Source organism: Gouania willdenowi, chromosome 22 (assembly GCF_900634775.1).
Source record: "Gouania willdenowi chromosome 22, fGouWil2.1, whole genome shotgun sequence".
NCBI classification, from domain to species: domain Eukaryota; kingdom Metazoa; phylum Chordata; class Actinopteri; order Blenniiformes; family Gobiesocidae; genus Gouania; species Gouania willdenowi.
In genome coordinates, this window is record NC_041065.1 from 17,442,792 (window position 1) to 17,457,862 (window position 15,071).

At 37.7% G+C, this 15,071-nt stretch overlaps 1 protein-coding gene across 1 annotated transcript in view; it reads left to right on the plus strand.

The window, feature by feature from the left end:
- Positions 1-15,071, plus strand: part of atrn (attractin) — a 174,846-nt gene that overhangs the window by 14,082 nt on the left and 145,693 nt on the right. The window contains exons 2-4 of the mRNA XM_028437841.1: positions 6,512-6,595; positions 11,518-11,631; positions 11,716-11,844. Coding sequence (XP_028293642.1) covers positions 6,512-6,595; positions 11,518-11,631; positions 11,716-11,844 — 327 coding nt within the window. The remainder of the gene's footprint in view (positions 1-6,511; positions 6,596-11,517; positions 11,632-11,715; positions 11,845-15,071) is intronic.

The window sequence follows — 15,071 nt, forward strand, 5'->3', positions numbered from 1 at the left end:
AAACAATATTTATATTCAGAAGAAATCAAGAATGTTTGACCAGAGAGACATGTAAACCCATGTAAATTTGCGATGGTAAAACAGGGGACGGGACCCGGATAAGCAAACTGCTTCTCTCGTCTCCTTTTTCGGCATGTACAAAAAAGGAAAAAAAAAAAAAAAAAAAGTGAATGTAACCATGTCGGAAATAAACTGAATAAATAAATAAATAAATAAAATAAAATAAATATAGCGTGTGTGGAAAAAAAAGTATATATCGCTCCGCTCCAATGGTAACTATTTAATAATGATACAAGGGAAAAATACGAGGAATGTCCAAATGTGTGCAGAAAATGTAAGAATGGATTGAAGTCCATTCTGAAAACAAGACTTTAATTTACAAAAAGATGGATTTCTAACAGTAACTAGAATATTTGCATTTCCTGAAGAAAATGCAGGTGCTGGCCCACAGTCATTGAACACAGCATTAGCCAAGTGTTAGCATTAATATAGCATTAGCCTAACATTAAACTACCAATATCATTATCCAGCATTAGCACTAACTAGCATTAGCTAACATTGATATTAGCCTAACATTAATATTTGCTAGCATTAACCTAATATTAGCTAGCATTATTATTGACCGAACATCAGCATAACCTAGCAAGATCATTAGCTGACATTAGCATACCATTAGCATTTGCTTAGTATTAGCATTTACCTAGCATTAGTTTAACATTAAACTACTATTAGCATTAGCATTAACTAGCATTAGCCTAACATTAATATTATCTAGCATTAACCTAATATTAGCTAGCATTATTATTAACCTAACATTAGCATTATCCTAGCAATACCATTAGCTGACATTAGCCTACCATTAGCAGTATTAGTATTAGTATTAGTATTTGCCTAGCATTAACATTAGCCAAGTATTAGCAGTAGCTAGCATTAGCCTAACATTAAACTACAATTATCATTAGCCAGCATTAGCATTAACTAGCATTAGCTAACATTGTTATTAGCCTAACATTAATATTTGCTAGCGGTAACCTAATATTGGCTAGCATTATTGTTAACCGAACATTGGCATTAATCTAGCAATACCATTAGCTGACACTAGCCTACCATTAGCATTTGCCTAGTATTAGTATTAGCCTCGCGTTAGTCATCAAACAGCTGAATATTTCATAAGTTGACTGGTTGAAATCCGTTGAAGAATGACTGAACCGCTGAAGTTTAAAGTTGAATCCATTAAATCTTTTGGCTCAGTAACTTTAATCTTCTCGTCCAACCTTCATATTTATTCCCTTTTAAGCTTTTATTACTTAAGTGAACTTTATTCTGGAGGTCTAACCGTCCCCACTTTCTTGTTCCCGTTCAGTGCCACAGACTAAGTTTTACACTGTTGTTGATGTGCAGTGATTTAATGACAGTGGAGGAGAACAGATGACTGCAGCATGTGTGCAAAGCTGGCATTCAATTTTCCAGACGGGGTAAATCTGTGCGTCTGCAAAACGTGAACGTGACGCATGCTGCATTAATGCACAATAACTGCTAATGATTCATTGATGAAAGCCTCATCACACAGGGTAAAACTGACCTACAGCGTAGCGTAGTGTGCTTCACGTCCATGTTGGAGGTCCATGTCTGCAGGTCGTCTCTAAGGTTAATGAGTTCACTACCTGAAATCTTCTGCTGGGGAGTTTTTAATGAGGCTTGATGGCTTTTCATTGCTGATCGTAGCGCATCCTCACTCTCATTATCTGAAAATTTATCATCCGCTTACTGATAATGTATTCTGGAATGATAAATAAAAGACGACCTGTCTGATGTGTAGGCCAACACTCTACACCCATTCTACAGTGGAATTATGGAAATGTGCTGCTGGCGGTGTGTCCAGCACCAGCAGACTGCAGACCCATCTGTCAGGGTGGATTGCGACGGATGTGGACCTTTTCCCCCTTCTCACATTTACTCCCTGTCTGTGTGCGTGCTCTTTCCCCTGCAGTCTGGGCTGCTGAATGGGCACCGTTGTGGCATCTGAACGAGGGATGGTGTTTGCACTGCTCTCATGCTGCACCACTTTGCCATTTTACAGACCACTTTGCTGTGCTGCAGGGGTTGCATTAAAATGGGCGGCCGTGTTGGGATGTCGCTGCCAACGCGAGGCTTTGATGGGATCGATCCGAGCTGTTGCGAGATGATGTACACACCCACACTCGCACAAAGCACTTGTCGCGGTTGAACACACTAAATATTGTGGGTGTAACTTTTGCATTGATGCTGGTTTCTGGTTTGTTTCTGTTAATGTTTTCGTTTTGGTGTTACTATTTGTTTTTTTTTCCTGGTCTCTATGTCTGTTAATGGATTTTAGTTCCTTCTTGTCTATCACACCTCTTTCTGTCTGTGTGTAAGTGCATGTGTAGGTCGATCTCTCTTTCTCCGGTTTCTCACAGGTTTAGCCCATCTTCTTGATTACCCTCTCTATTTAAGATGTGCTTAAAGGGCCCATGTCACGCAAAATCAACTTTTCTGTGCTTTAAACATGATAAAAGTGCTACTTGGGCTTCATACACATGCCCAAAGTGTGTTTTTTATCATTGATTCCCTCAATCGTTGGTTAGAGGGTGATTTGCTCCTTTCTTACTGCAGGGTGAGCCCAAACACCTCGCTCCAATTTGATGACGCGTTCCCATTTTGACGACGAATGTGACGCGACACTGAGCTGGAGAAGCCGCGCCTCCAGGAAGCTCTCTGCCGTGATTGACATGTAAACACACGCCCACGAAGGTGAGCATTTCCGCGTCCTTTGCCCAGTGCTATATATGTATTTTCTACAGTCTATGTATGTACGGGTGAACGCCCCGCCCCCACGCTGTGTCTTGTGTTTATAAAGCAGCATGAGCTCGGCTACGAAGTGGGTGGGAGGACGGCCCTATGTTACCGTGTGGGGAGGAGGAAGTCAGTGTCCCGTCTATGGACACGCCCACTCATGAATATTCATAAGTAGGCCGCAATTCAGCCCATTTGTGTTGAGTTGCTCAGAAAGTGACTTTTCAGAGGCTAAAACTCTGGAAAACAGGTGAGTTTGGGAGAAAAAAACCTCAAATACTATGTTTTTGGGGTTCTTAGAACAAATGATGAATGAAAAATAGCATGACATGGGACATTTAAAGGAATCTTTAACCCAAATGACAAATACAGCACAACTGAAAGACTATAATATGTATAACCTTTTATGAGAGGTGATTTGGAAGGTTTTATGAGGTTATGGGTATTCGTGTGAAGGTTGTGTATCAATTCAATTTACACCTCCTCCTCCCAAAGGTTTATTTCTTTATCCGTCACTGAACCAAAACATAACGTCAAAGTCAAACCACTGACACACTTTCACTTTAAGGGTCGATCTGAACCAGATCTTTAAAGGCTCACCCAGGACAATCCGGGGGAAAGATAAACCTGATTCCAACACGGTTACTTAGTTTTAACACTTTCACATGTAAACCACTGATATCTGGTGTGCTGACTGATATAATCATAGTGTCCTGGTGTAATCCTAACAGCTTAAGTTCATAATCCAGTCAATTTATTGCGACAAAGTGAGTTATTAGTAGTGAACACTTTTATGCTCTGTGTCTGGAGGGCTGTCGATTCTGTCACGTCTCGCCCTCTGAGAGAGATGTTTGTCTGCATGCAGCAGGAGCCGAGGGTCCCTAAAGGCTCCATGTGTAGTCACAGCAAAACATTTCTGTAATTATGAAGATGCTTAATGATGAGACTCTGTACATCAAGCTTTGGCTTTAACATTGTACTTTCTGCGTAGCCAGCGTCTTTCATGCATGCAATGAAGGAGGATTGGATCGATCTGCTTCATTTGCTCAGTCACTCATGATCGTTGTGGTAAAGCCTGCGTGTTGTGGTAATACAGTATCAGAGGTTGTTTAGCTACACCTTTGGCTGTGGACCTTGAGCCCGTCGGCCCACACAGCCACGACTGTTGGAAATGACCAATCTGAGCGTTACCACAGGAAACAGCAAAAAGCTTATATACTAATTTTGTGGGTTTTTCTGTCACTCTGTGTATGTTTGTTGTCGTCTTGCTTGTTATAAATGCATTTTTTGCATTTCTGTTGTCATTTTGTGTATTTTTCCTTTAAAATGTAAATTTTTTGGAGTTTCATTGTGTACTATTTATGTTGTCATTTTGCATTTTTAGGCGTAATTTTTGCGTATTTATGTTGTCGTTTTGCTTCTTTGTTCGCACTGTGGGTTTGCTGAGTAATTTTTTGTGTTTTTGTTGTCTTTTTTGTCTCCTTCTGTTGTTATTTTTATTTGTTTTATTTATTTTATTTATTCAGTTTATTTCCGACATGGTTGCATTCACAGAAGTTTTGTTATTTCTTTTTTTTTGTTTTGTACATGTCAAAAAAGGAGACGAAAGAAGCAGTTTGCTTATCTAGGTCCCGTCCCCTCTCTGGTCAAACAGTCTTTGGTTCTTCTGAGCACAATTACAACTTTTTTATGTAGGATTCATTCTCATCTGTAGTCAGTATTGTCTTTTTTTTATTCCTCCTCCTCCTCTCCATCGTTGTTCGTGTCGTCCTTCTTACCTGCAGATTTTCTCAAATTTTGTATATTTTTTAGTCCTTTTAGTGTGTTTTTGTGATCGTTTTGTGTCATTTTGAGTAATTTTGTTTATTACTGTTGTCATTTTGTTAAATTTTGAAGTAGTTTTGTGTGTTCTTGGAATATTTTTTGTGTTTTTCTTTTCTTTTACTGTATTTTCCTGCAATGTTTTACTTCTTTTTATTTTTTTATACCTTGTTTTGTGTATTTTTCTGACATTTTGTTTGTTTAATTTGGGGGCCGCATAAAATTGTGCCGGATGTGGCCCCTGGGCCGCCAGTTACCCACGTCTGTATTAGAGGGATATCCCCAGCGGCAATTGCATACCAAAGCTCATGCTTAAAATATAATATAGTACTGATTCAACATTGTGTTCCTGTGTGTGGTTATCTGGCTGTTCTGTAGCTGAGGGCGTCTCCTTTTTGGACTTTGGCCTACTGCACTGCTCGGAGACGGTGCAGAAACAAGCCTAGAGACTTGGGTTTGTTTCCAGATCCATCCCCGCACCAACACCCACATCAGTAATGATACAATGGCAGACTGCGTCTAAGTGTCCCCTGTGTGTGTCAGCGCTGCGCTCCCTCTGCTGCTGTGTCATCAAGCAGGAATTGATGGGGCAATAACAGTCCAAGGTGCTGCACTGTACTATTAAGAGCTGCTCTCAATGCTGCTGGCTTTGGATGATCATTTACTCACAGGTTTAATCATTCTCAGGCCAGAATCAAGCTGTTAGTGTTTACTTGCACTCCTCCCACTAGGCCCTCCTTTGTGCACGTTTAATTAGAAATCCCTAAAGCAGGACTATTCAACCGCACTCTAAAACTGGCCACATTCTAAAACAAACAATCTAAAGCAATACTCAACCCAAATGACAAAAGACGGCTACACTCAAAATCAAAAACATATATGACCTTTACTTGTAGGAGTGAGAGGTGATTTTAAAACTGCAAATTCAATAAAAATTGTTGTTTGACAAATTGATTACTCAAGGAAGGGCTCCTATTTTAGGCAGGACAAGGCAGGGCAGATGTATTTGGGTTGCACATTTTAGATGATCATAGAGTGCAACAGCTTAAAAATCAATAAGAACGCTAAAATCAGCTGTAAAACCATTTAATGTCAGATGTAAAAACAATAAATCAATAATAATCTGATTAAAAAATCTCTCTCTCAATCATACGCAGTAGAGAAAAAAAGAGCCTTTAACTTTGATTTAAAAATGTTCACATGTGATGCTGACTTCAGCTCTACTGGCAGTTTGTTCCACTTATTTGCAGCATAACAACTAAAAGCAGCATCACCATGTTTACTGTGAGCTCTGGGCTCCACTATCTGACCTGTGTCCATAGATCTGAGAGACCTGCTGGGTTCATACCTGACTAACATGTCACTGATGTATTCTGGACCAAACCCATTCACGGATTTATACACCAGCAGCAGAACTTTAAAGTCTATTCTGAGGCTGACTGGGAGCCAGTGTAAAGACTTTAAAACTGGACTAATGTGTTCTGACCTCTTTGTTCTGGTTAAGACCTGAGCTGCAGCGTTCTGAACCAGCTGTAGCTGTTTGATGATCTTTTGGGGGATTCTTGTCAGAAGACCATGACAATAGTCCAGTCTGCTGGAGATAAAAGCATGGACCAGTTTCTCCTGATCTTTCTGAGTCATTAAACCTTTCACTCTGGAGATGTTCTTTAGGTGGCAGAAGACCATAGCGTTTGCAGTTTGATTACAGATGCTCAGTATCTTCATGAAGAGAAACACTGAGAAACATTTTGCTCTAAATGAAGGCCAAGCATGAGCCGATCTATCACAATTGTTTAGTATGCATGAAGAAATGTGTATAAATAAATCACATTTTACCATTAACCTTTTGAACCTTTTCTTTCTGCTTTCCTCACAGGTTGACTGGTCCCTCTGGTTATCTGACTGATGGTCCAGGAAACTACAAGTACAAGACCAAGTGCACGTGGCTCATCGAGGGACGGTACGAGCGTAACACTTCATGTCCACTTTGCTCATTTAATCCATCATTTATAATGATGCTATGCACTGTTTTAGTGTTCATATTGTTTGGTACTTGTATTAATTTAGTGTCTGCTTTGTGTGGGTGGCAATGAAAGATAGAGCAAGAGCCTGAAATATGACATGTGGGATGGTGAAAGACTAATTCTCTTAGACTGGTGTTTGGAGCAGGCTTACAAATGAGTATTATTATTTTTGTTCTATTGGATTTTATAGGGTTAATTTACGTTATGCTTTATTGTCCTCGCCACAAAGTGTGGAAGGGGGATATAGGTTTGAGCTCCATCTGTCCGTGTTAAAGGGGACAGCTTTTCTCAGAAACCGTTTAAGATAGGATAACCAAATTTGGTGTGTGGCCTCAGGGTATCAATAACTTGATGGAGTTCGAAAATGAGAAGCGCACAATTCTTTTTTTCTGGAGTTATTGCCTTTGTTACGTTTTTTACACAGTTTATAAGAAAAGCTGTGCACTTTGAAGATTCTTCAAACTGTTTAAGATAGGATAACCAAATTCCGTGTGTGGCTTCAGGTAATCCATACCTCAATGGAGTTTGAAAATGAGAAGTGCGCAATTATTTTTTCCAGAGTTATTGCCTTTGTTCCGTTTTTTTACTCTGTTCGAGGTATCTTCAAAGTGGACAACTTTTCTCAGAAACTGTTTAAGATAGGATAACCAAATTCAGTGTGTGGCTTCAGGGTATCAATACCTTGATGGAGTTCGAAAATGAGTAGTGCGCAATTATTTTTCGAAGTTATTGTCCTTGTACCGTTTTTTTACTCTGTTCGAGGTATCTTCAAAGGGGACAGCTTTTCTTTGAAACCGTTTACGATAGTAATTTTATATTCTGATTTTCTTATGTAAAATATACATCTAAGTTCTCACATTTAGGAAAAGACTGTGAGTTATATTGACAACCAGTCTGGCGGGGGATGTTGATGACTGTTTTCTTGTTTATTATACTTTATACTATTGTGCACAAAGTTCTTTATCAACACTTTTTAAAAACCTGACGCAATCATTCATGAAACCAACCATAATCTGATTGTGTGGTTAAGTCCTGACAGTTTTTATGTTCAGTTTTTGCAATCTGGCAACTGTATCTTACATTTTAATTAAACCTTATTTTTTCACCATTTTCTTTTATGTACCGCAAATATCTAGCAATGTTACGTAATGGCATTACTGCTATTTGTTTTACATTTAAATGCACACAAAGCGCCACTCACTGGAAGCCACTATGCATTCAAAAGGACTTGTAATATCTATTTTCACTCACTAGATGGTGCTGCTGGCTGAAAAATGCTCAGATATGGCGCTCTGGTCTGCAAGTCATTCCCTTATTTTTAAGTGATGAACGCAGTGACTTTTATTCTTGGAAAATAGAGTAGACAGCTGTGTCACACTGCAGGTGATGCATAAGCATAACAAACACTTGTAACAATCGCTTATGATCTATTTGTTTTACAGGCCTGTTGCTTTCTAGGAAAACTAAAATCCCACACAGCACATCCACGCCACCGAGCATCGATTCACAGCAATTATTCTTAGCTTTTGGTTCAGCTGTAGGTCTCTATGATCCATAAACTCCTTGATTACATTTACATTTCAGGCGTGGTGCCAACACACTCGTTCAGAGGTAAAAGGGCCTACGTCGGGCTCAGGCAATCAAACTCAGGTTGGACAAGTCGTTTGGATTCCATCACACTAAACTCCTGACCTTCCCGTACCTAATTACTCAGGTGTGCTGTCCACCAGCCCTTTCATTACAGGCTAATGGCTCATTACTATGCGTGAGACCTCAGCTGGTTACTTAATAGGAGGTCCATGCAGTGACACGTGCATCAAAGTGATGGCTGTGCTTTTAAGTGAGCCTCACATGCGTTGGATGAGCTTTGATTCGCAGCCTCCTCTGCAGTTGAGGAAGTTAACTTGAAACCAATTGTTTCAACTTCATCTTTTGAAAGTGAGCACATCTATTAAAAATAGGCGGCGTGACTATATTTTGACGTTTGTGGCACTTCTTTTGTGCTGCTCTTCATTATTTGAACAAACTTTTGACCTATTTTTTGTCTTCAAACTACGGCCTGTCCTTTATTTTAGGCGAAGCCATCGCTAATGAATATAATTTATGAAGTTTTTATCAAAGTTTCCATTTTCTCATCTCCTAATCACCTAAGGCCTCATTTATGCCTAATTCAGGTACGAAAATTCATCTGTCAATTTTAAGTGAAACTTTTCATTACTGTCATGTACCGTGATTTTCGTGGTATAAGTTGCAACGTTTTTCTGGCGGTGAAATTTTTTCCGATGCCCCTTACGTTAATTTTATGCGGGCAGTGTCATGTAGTGGGTAAAATCTGAATTGACTGGTCGATATTTAGATGCTTGTATGCATTTATATCGAAGAAAAAAAAAAAAGAAAAAAAAAGTTCTATTGTCTATTTCCACAGACAGAAAAAAGTGCATTTATTGTCTACACAGGAAAACGCCCGACCCACATGTTGAGAACCCTCGACATGAAGCAAAAACACAGGCAGTGTTTAATAGTTTTTCTTCATGGTGAAAATGAAAGAGAAAACATTTTTCATTTTGTAAATCAGCATATAATTCAGTTCCAGTCAAAAATATTGATTAAAAAAAAAAAAAAAATTAAAAGATTTAAAATCGGCACCCAAAAAAATCTATTTTTTTTTTTTCACACCCCTACTTGCCACAGATAACAGAGAAGGAGAAACACACTCTGTCTCTAAGCTTTCAGCTAGTGAATGATCTCCCTGTGCTGTTAAAAATCACATGGTTTCAGCCTCTGTGCTGCTGACCTGTGGCTTCTATCAGCTGCTTTAGTGGTAAAACAGTAACTTTATAAGCCTGCGCACGCTGCTGTCTGCCAATGTAAATGGAACACAATGATAATGCACCAGGGTTGGGGTCAATTACGTTTTTTAAATTGCAAATATGCTTTCAATTATCCATGTTCAATTACGATTGCAGTGAGCGACATTTTTCCCCAATTACAATTTGATTATTTTTTTATGACCTGAAAGTCAATTATGTTCTCAGTTACTAAAGTTCAATCACAATTAATCACAAATACTCAGTCGAAATAACCCCATAAAGCTTATCCTTCCTCCTGTTAGCTTTCTGTTAGCATCTCTCATGATAACTGGTCGGTTTCGACCCATGTTTGGTTTATTTAGTTTATTTATTTTGAGCTAATAAATAAAAAAAATGGATGAGAAATAAAAAAAGGAAAAAACAAATCTCAACAGAAATCTCTATGAAAGTTAAAAAAAAAATAAATTTCAAATCAGTTTAAATTACACTACAAACAATTATCTACCATTAAATTTGTTTCTCATTGAATAATTGTTAACTACATGTGTGTAAGCCATAGAACTGTGGCGTGGTTTCCCAGTTTTGTGTTTAATTAAACTATAATTGACAGTTTTTATAGAATTTTCATTCCCAGTTGTCAATTTTCTGAAATCAATTACAATTTCAATTACGAGTTCAATTGCGCAATAAGTGTAATTAATGATCAATTATGCAATTACAATTTTTTTTTTCTCCTTTGTTTGCATATGCTGTCAAAGGTCAACACTACAAGAAGTGCAATATTTTCAAGACCGCAATGCATGTTTTGTTTCTGCAATTACAATTACAATTGACCCCAACCCTGTAATGCACCAATTGATTTCAAGGTGTAAATTTAAAGATCTCTCACACACTTCATCCAGCATTACTGTTGATGCTGTCAAATTTGTAATTTTGCCCAGATTCTTCATTTTTCAGTTATCTAAAGCAATGTTCTCAACTGGTGGGTCAGGACCCAAAAGTGGGTCGCGGACCTGTACTGGGTGGCTCGCGGACAGCTGGTCAAACATAAATAAATACTTGAGGTCTCTCACTTTGGACTTGTCTTTTAAATAAACTTTTATTTTGAAAGGCATACTGTGGAATGCATGTTGCATAGGAAAATATATAGATTTATGTTTAAAAAAAGATTAAGTATGTGTGTTTTCAACAGCTATTTTGGAAAAGCTAGCTTTGATTGGTAGAATCCTAAAAGATTTAATGACCGTGGCAAAACGTGGGTCCCGGTGTGAGACCAGTTGAGAACCACTGATCTAAAGCAGTAGGATGTAGAAGTTTGAAATTCCCCAAAATGTCGGCATCAACGCACAAAATTACAACATAAGCACACGAAATAACAAAAGAAAAAACACGATGCAACAACAAAAACACACAAAAATGTAAAAAAAAAAAAAAAAAAACACTAAATCAGCGATTCTCAACTGGTGGGTGGGGACCCAAAAGTGGGTCACGGACCTGTACTGGGTGGGTCACGGACAGCTAGTCAAAAATAGATAAATACTTAATATGCCTTTTATTTTTAAAGAAACTTTTCTTTTGACAGGCATGCTGTGAAATGCATGCTGCACAGGAAAATATAAAGATTTATGTTTTTAAAAAAATTATGTATTTGTGTTTTTAACAGCTTTTTTTTTTTTTTTTTTTTGAAAAACAAAATTTGGTTGGTTGAATTCTAAAATAAATTGGGTTGTGATTTAATGACCATGGCAAAATGTGGGTCCCAGGGTGAGAATCCCTGCACTAAACACAAAATGAAAAAAGATGCACAAAAATCACTCCTGACTTACTAAACAGCAAAAATATTTATACTAAAAAAACGCACAAAAGCATATTAATCCTGGAGAAATCTGACCATGCATTTAGTGACACGTGAAACTTTTAGAAACCAGTCTTTTTCTTTACTTTCATGGACTTTAATACAATCTCTTGCATCCTTCTTATTCTTGATATTTGTTGGCTTCTATTAGTGCTGACGTGAACAAACTGTCTTTATCTTGTGTGTCCCGCAGACCCAACACCGTTCTACGGTTACGCTTCAACCACTTTGCCACCGAGTGCAGTTGGGACCACCTCTACGTGTACGACGGCGACTCCATCTACGCCCCCCTGCTCGCTGCTTTCAGGTAAAGGAGCACAGCTGAACGCACGCTTTGTTTCGTGACATGTGCAAAGCGGACGCGTGACCCCAGGTGTTGCCGTCTCTGCAGCGGTCTGATTATTCCGGAACGCTACGGGAACGAGACGGTTCCTGAGGTGGTGTCTCAGTCGGGGTACGCCCTGCTGCACTTCTTCAGCGATGCTGCCTACAACCTGACAGGCTTTAACATTCACTACAGGTGAGACACACTCCACATGACATGCGGCCAAACACAGGCCCCACACAGGATGGGAACTGGGGTACAGAAATAGAGACATGGGGTTTTATAGGGTGTCACCTTGAGCACTGACAACCTAAACCTCCGCACACGTCAGCCCCGTTTTTGTCCCACTTCACACCCATCTTTGGGACACGATGACGCATAAGAACCTTTCATTTTGTGCATGATTCAGCCTCTGTGCCGGCACTGCTGCGTGACAGTTTAGTTAGTGGAGCGTTGTGTAGGGCTGCTGCAGTGTGAGGCTGCTGCATTGTTACACCATCGCTCCCTATGGAGACAGAAAATAGCTACCAATGCTTTCTCCTTTGATTTATACTTTAAATACATCCTTTAAAGCTGAATAAATTCATAAAATATTAGTATGAACACTTAATAATAAGTTACATTTTTCATTTTGTATTAAAGCAGGGGTCACCAACCTTTCTGAAACTGTGAGCTACTTCATAGGTACTGTATAGTCTGAAGGGCTACCTTAAATACTAGGGATGTCCAGATCCGATATTAATTTCGGTCCGAAAACGAATATCGGACTAAAATTTCCGATTTTTAATTTTTTTTTAATTCAGTTTTTATTTATTTTATTCAATTGTAGAATACAGTAGATATTATGTTGAAGGTTAAATTGTATGTAACCAATTGGTTAATAATAAATGGGTCAGTTTTTCTCATAACTACTGTCGCTGAGTATTGTTCTCACTTGATCAAGTATTTTCTAACATTCCAACTACAAAATAAGTATTTTTTTATTAAAGAAACAGAAAAAAAAAGTAATTAAAGTATGTATGATTCATGCTGATAACGGATCGATATCGGCCGATACGCAAGGCTGCAATATCGCTATCCTATTGGAAATGAAAAAGTGATATCAGGACATCCCTATTAAATGCTACATTTTCACTGTTTCACGATAAGATAATAAGGAAGGCTACCAGTAACTTAAAAAGGTTGGAAAAGTTGAGGTTTCCTTGCATTTTTTAATATATATATTATATTTGTCATATTATATAATTATAATATAACATATCACTGACCAAACACCAGATCTGCAACACTTAAATGCATTTGTCACAATGTTTCAATGAAAATAAACATTTAAAGACGGTTAATTTAATACTAAAACTTAATCAGGTGCAGCAGTATATAACTTTACTACGTAATAACTACGTCTGTCATATGTATTTATTGTTGTGATTTTGAATCCTGGAAAGTAAATCACATTTTAAATGGAGCTCATTGGTGACTAGAGCTCCTGAGGACCCCTCACATGGTTCATGCGGGCTACCGAGGGCCCGCGGGCACCGTGTTGGTGAACCATGTAATAAAGCCTTTGTTTTGATTCTGATCACTTAGTTGTAATTAATTCATTTTCATTAATAGTTCCAAATAAAACTTTTTTATTTCTATTTCAACAGGTTCAACATATGTGCTGTTACATTAATATATTATACAAATACGACATTATTCTCAATACTGTGTAATATTATAATTAGGGATGTAACGATTAATCGTAAGGCAGTTAAAAAATGATTCATAGGTATCACGGTTCACATTGATGCTCTGAAAATTGAATCGCAGTACTTTTTTTAAACAGCAGATCTATCTATTTATCCTCATCCAAAAGTGTTGGCGGTGGGCGGAATCTTGCTACTACTTTTTTTCTGGCTGACTTCTACTCTTAAACATGTTCATAAATGATTCCTTACCTCTTTAGCACCGAAATAATATCTGTAATATTACGTGAATATCTGTAAGAATCACGTTTTTCTATTAGCTCTGTCTGCTAGCATAGCATCTCTTCTTCACTGCAATAATATCTACATGCCAACCAACCACTGGGTTGCCAGCGCCCTCTGCTGGTCCAAACAAATCTGACGTAAATACAGTGTAGACTGTTTTAATTTTTTTAAAGTCCAATTATTAAGGCACAAAATATATTTTCAGTTGCACTTTTAAAAAGAAAAAGAACTATTATGCAGTTTTGCATTGTTTACTATAGAACCAGAAGATTTATTTTTAGGTAAATTGCATTGTTTTGAATAGTTTATCAAGGGATTCTTTTGACAATGAAATATAAAAGGAAAATAGTACAGTATTTTTTTTTTTCCCCCAAAAAATAAAGGAATATTTTTCAGTCATCATTTGTCCACAGTCCCATTTTGTAAAATAAATCGTGAGAGAATCGTATCTTGAACCCAGTATTGTGAATCGAATCGCATCGGGAGTTGAGTGAATCATTACATCCATAATTATAATGTATGAAAAATAACATATATTGTTATTAATATCATATTGTAATACATGATACAATTCATATTATTATTATGATATAATTCAGTACATTGGACATGATTGTAGGGCCTCTGAATTGACAGAAATCCAAGAATTCAATTCCTGAAGCAGAAATGGCAAATATTTGTATTCATCTATTTACTTATGTAATAACATTATTGTTGTTTTTTGCTGTTGTTTATTTCATTTAATCACAATCTGATGAAAATAGCAATATGTCAGAATATACCTTCACACTTGTGTTCTTAAGACAATGTCGCACATTTCCACACATTTTTCCACATCAACAGGTGGTTGAATGTGTAGCAAAGTGACAAAAATGTCAATTATTGCACAAAATCTTGCGATACAAAATACCAGAGAATGCAGGACTTCACCTCTTGCTTTTCTAGCTAGTGTAGCAAATAGACGGAAATGTCTAATCGCGCAACTTCTCGTGCTACATAATCTTGTATAATTGCAGCCTGGTGTTCCCTTCCGCACAGGTGAAACAAAGTAAAATAAAACTGAAGACATTATTTACCTCAAATAAACGTATTAACCATGTTTGGAGTGATTTTGGGAAGTTTAGTAGCTAGTGATGACATGTAACTAAGGAACAAAATGGAATGAAATCATAGGGGCTAATGTCCATTCTCGTGTGTGTATTTCTATGCAGGGCACATGCTCGCAAGCATAAATAATCAGGTATTTTGTAACAAAGTGCTGGATAAAATCAATAATGATGCATAATTTATAAAAGAGTCGTGGCCAAAACACTTCAAAATATGATCAAAAGCCACAGATTATTGATTGGCCCAGTGCATTAGTTCAGAGCAGTTTTGATTTGGATACAAAGATACTAGTTCTGTTTATACTGTATGTGCATATTTTTATGCTTTACATTGTGTGTACAT